The 4,142-nt window shown below is 37.7% G+C and overlaps 1 protein-coding gene across 1 annotated transcript; it reads right to left on the bottom strand.

Moving 5' to 3' along the window:
• Positions 1 to 639: 639 nt before the first annotated feature.
• Positions 640 to 3,363, bottom strand: LOC143614059 (uncharacterized). The gene is made up of 2 exons (XM_077087603.1): positions 1,989 to 3,363; positions 640 to 1,913 (listed from the first exon to the last, which is right to left on the bottom strand). The coding sequence occupies exons 1-2, from the start codon at positions 3,014 to 3,016 to the stop codon at positions 716 to 718; spliced, it is 2,226 nt and encodes a 741-aa protein (XP_076943718.1). The 5' UTR covers positions 3,017 to 3,363; the 3' UTR covers positions 640 to 715.
• Between the last annotated feature and the right edge of the window lie 779 nt (positions 3,364 to 4,142).

The following is a 4,142-nucleotide window of genomic DNA, read 5'->3' as shown; positions in this document are numbered from 1 at the left end:
TTCTATATCACAACTTATCATAGCATCCATAAAAAACAGCTTTTAAATGTTCCTTGAAAATATTATAAATTTAAACTTTACATGATTCATTATATGAATATATGATTGTGGGTTTTTTGATTTTTCGTCTTGGAATCTATTATCAGATCATTTAGGGTCACTTTCAAGACACAAATCCAACACGCAACACAATCAATGTACTATACAGACACCTGCCTTTATACGTAAGGGTGTGAATTTCTGACATGACAAGAACCTAATACGATATTCACGAGTTTGGGTTTAGTGAAAACGGGTTTGGGTCAGTTTCGGGTTGACCCTGTGAACCCATTTAGCTACGGGTGGGCACACTTGAGAGGGACGAGTACTCCCTGGAGCACATGAAACACGTAACCGTGTTTTTGTACAAGCAAAACGCGTTACAGGACGCCCATACTTGTGAAACGGATAAACAGAATTTTTGCGCTATCCTTGAAATTATGTTCTAGATAAGTCGTCGCTGATGTTCGGGGTGGTTCCCGGGTTGACCTTTTTATTTTGTATTTAATCTTTTTAGATGTGTGTTATTTTTAAAATTAATAGTTTTAACAATATATAAACTTAAAAACATATTCATTACATAGTCTAATAGTATTTTAGCATCAAAGAATTCAAAACCAAGAATAAATAACTTAGAAATTGCAACAAGTCTAATGTGCCACATAATGCGTTTATGTTATGACCAACTTGGTTCAATCCATGTGTGAGGGTAATAACAATGGCGTACAGTTTCCGATAAATAGACACCGAAACTTTCTTGAATATTTTTGTCATCAAATGTGTGATACTTGCATGTTTCCATAGAGTAGAACACCGTCTTCGTGTCGTCGTTATGCAATAATCTTGAAAAGTAGATCTTGTTTGCCATTTCTGGCAATCTGGCTTCAAGGCAGAAACATGACGGATAAGAAATATAAACCATGTGTGTTCCTAAACAGTTTATTTCCTCCCACTCTTTTGTAGACTCGTTTAGTTTGAACACCTCAACAGATTCTTCAACCTCGCCCACGATAACAAGTAAAAGATGTGAATCATAATTTGCTAGAAAGTACTCTTTCAGAGATGTACATCTACTAACCGGGACTTTGTCTACAACAACCACCCTAGAGAAATTTTCTTTACCAATGTTTCTAAAAGCTTCAATTCTCGCATTGTTACACAAGACATACATATCTCGGCCACTGAAAGTTGGAATGGGAAAAGAATTTACATCACTAATGCCGGTATCTAAATCATATAAACGCCAGGGTGCCTCGTGATATACAGGGCAGACGTAGGCACGCTGTCTAGTAAATCCAATAAGCGTACAATCCGGGGAAGTAGGAGGTGCTGAAAAACAAATGCTTCGAAAATCATCCGGCATTATTGAAAGCTGAATGACCTCACTTGTAAATGGGTTGAAGAACCACATTTGAGGAAGTTCCATATTAAATCTATCCAGCAGCAACAACCAACCATACATCGAATAACATATCTGGCAATCATTGGTCAGTTCTCGAGGTTTTAGTATAAAATACTCGTCACCACATATCGGATCTATAAAATTGAAAGTGATAATGCCTCCGTAATTATCTAACACCATCAACCACGGTGAAACTACTGAATACGTTTGCCATTTCCTTAATGTTCTTTCGTTGCCCCATTGAATCGGAGGTGCTGCTAAACAACAAAGTTTGCATGTAGCACGAAACCTCATGTATTCGACACCAACACATCGCTCCATAATCATTTCCAAAATATGAAACAGAACATTGAGCAAGTGTGACTCACTTTCGCTATCGGATTTAGTCTCATCAGGCTTAACTTGTCTTATAACTGTCTCGACGTCCTTGTCTTTTTCTTCTTGCTTAGATTTACAATAATCAACTTCTAACCTACACAAATTATATATGATAATTCATAACAAGTAAAACATTTTATAGCTAAAAGAAATAAGTAACAAGCAATACCTGCATTCAAGCATAGCCCACACTAACAGTTGGCTTTCTCGTAAAGTACAAGAAGTTAAAGATAAGGACATTGTTCTATCTTCGACATCGAATGAGTACATTATTTTGTTCATATGATCAAGAACATGTACATAACCCCGTATGTCTGAGGCAACTCGAGACTTGTAGAAGACTGAGGATGTAGATAACTTCACGAAAAATATAGCATCTTCGAGGGATTCCATTTCCTCAAACACAATACTAGTCGTATTAAGTTTAAACAAACTCACCATACCAATCCTCTTATCATCTTTTAAACATACTACAATGTAGAACAATTCTGTACAAGATCCTTTAAGAAAAGGATATGTGAAGCAATCACTGTTACGAGTAGAAAAATGAGTATATGCTTGAGGGATTTTCACAAACTGCAATAGACTTATAACAACTTCCATAGCTTTAACCTCAATGTCAAGTTGTATGACAAACTGATAATCCGATTCCTTACGTCTAGTCAAGGCATATACTTTACCGTTGTAACAAGTTGGACATGCGAGCTGGACACCATCCATACCACTTATGCTCTGGAGTTGTTCAGCATATGACATTTCAATCCATTTTAATCCTCCTTTACTTTTACAGTCTAGCCGACAAAGAACAATGGTAGGAGTTGTGTGTGATAACAATAAGAAAACCGAACCTTGATCACTAGGAGGAGATGACAAACAAAAATAGGGAAAATCATCATCATCATCATCATCGTCATAATCTTCTTCTTCTTCTTCTTCTTCTTCTTCTTCTTCTTTACGATTCAAAGGTGGAAGGTGAATCAAGTTAGAGGTGAGTGGGTTCCAAAGAAACCAAAAGAGGATGTCGACCGAATGGTCGGACAGAATCACCCAGCCATGGAAACATCCTCGGATTTGTCTCCTCGGGAGCTCATTGATTCCACACCAATTGTAAGATTCCCGGTTCTTCTTACGAATAAATGACCGATATCTTGTGAACGGGGAAGTAGACAGATAATAAAAAATTTGCTTTTGATCCATCTAGCATAATAATATATATAATAGATCAAACTTATTAAACGTCTAACATAATAATATAATAACAATAATTCAAACTTATTAAACTATGACTATTTAAACAATACACTTATTTAATCAAGAAACTTTGATATCCACAATCAGTTTTCTTTCTTTTTCGTTCAAAGTAAAACACTGCAGATATAATATTAGATTATTAGTTACCTGGATTAATAATTGAAAAGCAAGTCTCCGTCTAGTGGCAGTCAATGTTGTTGGTTGTCGGATAACATCGATGGCAAATCGATAGATAGCACAAAGGGTTTTTAGTTGAGGATCGAACGTGGCATTCTAGGGTTAAATAACGCAAGGGGAACTATATATATATATATATATATATATATATATAATGGGAAAGTATTAATTGCATGGTTGGGCCTATAATTTGTAGAAATTGCATGTTTGATTCGTAAGTTTAAATAATTATAAACTTGTTCTTAATAGTTATAAACTTGTTACTAAGGTGATCCAGATCATGGTTACCTAAGTCACGTAAACGGCCGGTGATTAATGGAATTCCTTGTCAGTTCTCTGTGAATCTACTCGTTTGGCCGAGGGCTTCCAAACACATTGTAAGCTAAACCAGTGCTGACGAATAACCAACCCGCAATGAATAGGGAAGATATAGTAATGCTATGAATGACACAGTAGCGAATACTGGTAATAATATCAGCAAAAGAACGTTCTCCCGTGCTTCCAGACATGCTGAGCTCCACATATTCTTTCCAGACTCCTACAGGAGGCAGTAGTGGGGAATTTTCCGCAGTGGGCGAAAGCCTGACGGAGCAATGCCGCGTGGAGGGAGAAGGCCCACGGGTCGTGAATTTCTTTTCCAGGAGAAGAAGCAATGACGGTATCTGGGGAATAAGCATCGGCTAACTCTGTGCCAGCAGCCGCGGTAATACAGAGGATGCAAGCGTTATCCGGAATGATTGGACGTAAAGCATCTGTAGGTGGCTTTTTAAGTCCGCCGTCAAATCCCAAGGCTCAACTCTGGACAGGCGGTGGAAACTACCGTACGTGGTTCGGGTAAGCAATTCGCTAAAGATAACGTATTCGGTACCCAGGGGTACGGATGAGATCGGGACCA

This window comes from Bidens hawaiensis, unplaced genomic scaffold (assembly GCF_021521415.1).
Source record: "Bidens hawaiensis isolate Kalapana, Puna unplaced genomic scaffold, B.hawaiensis_p1.1 tig00038812_1, whole genome shotgun sequence".
NCBI classification, from domain to species: Eukaryota; Viridiplantae; Streptophyta; class Magnoliopsida; order Asterales; family Asteraceae; genus Bidens; species Bidens hawaiensis.
The sequence above is the reverse complement of the archived record's forward strand: the minus strand, read 5'-3'. Positions and strand labels throughout refer to the sequence as shown.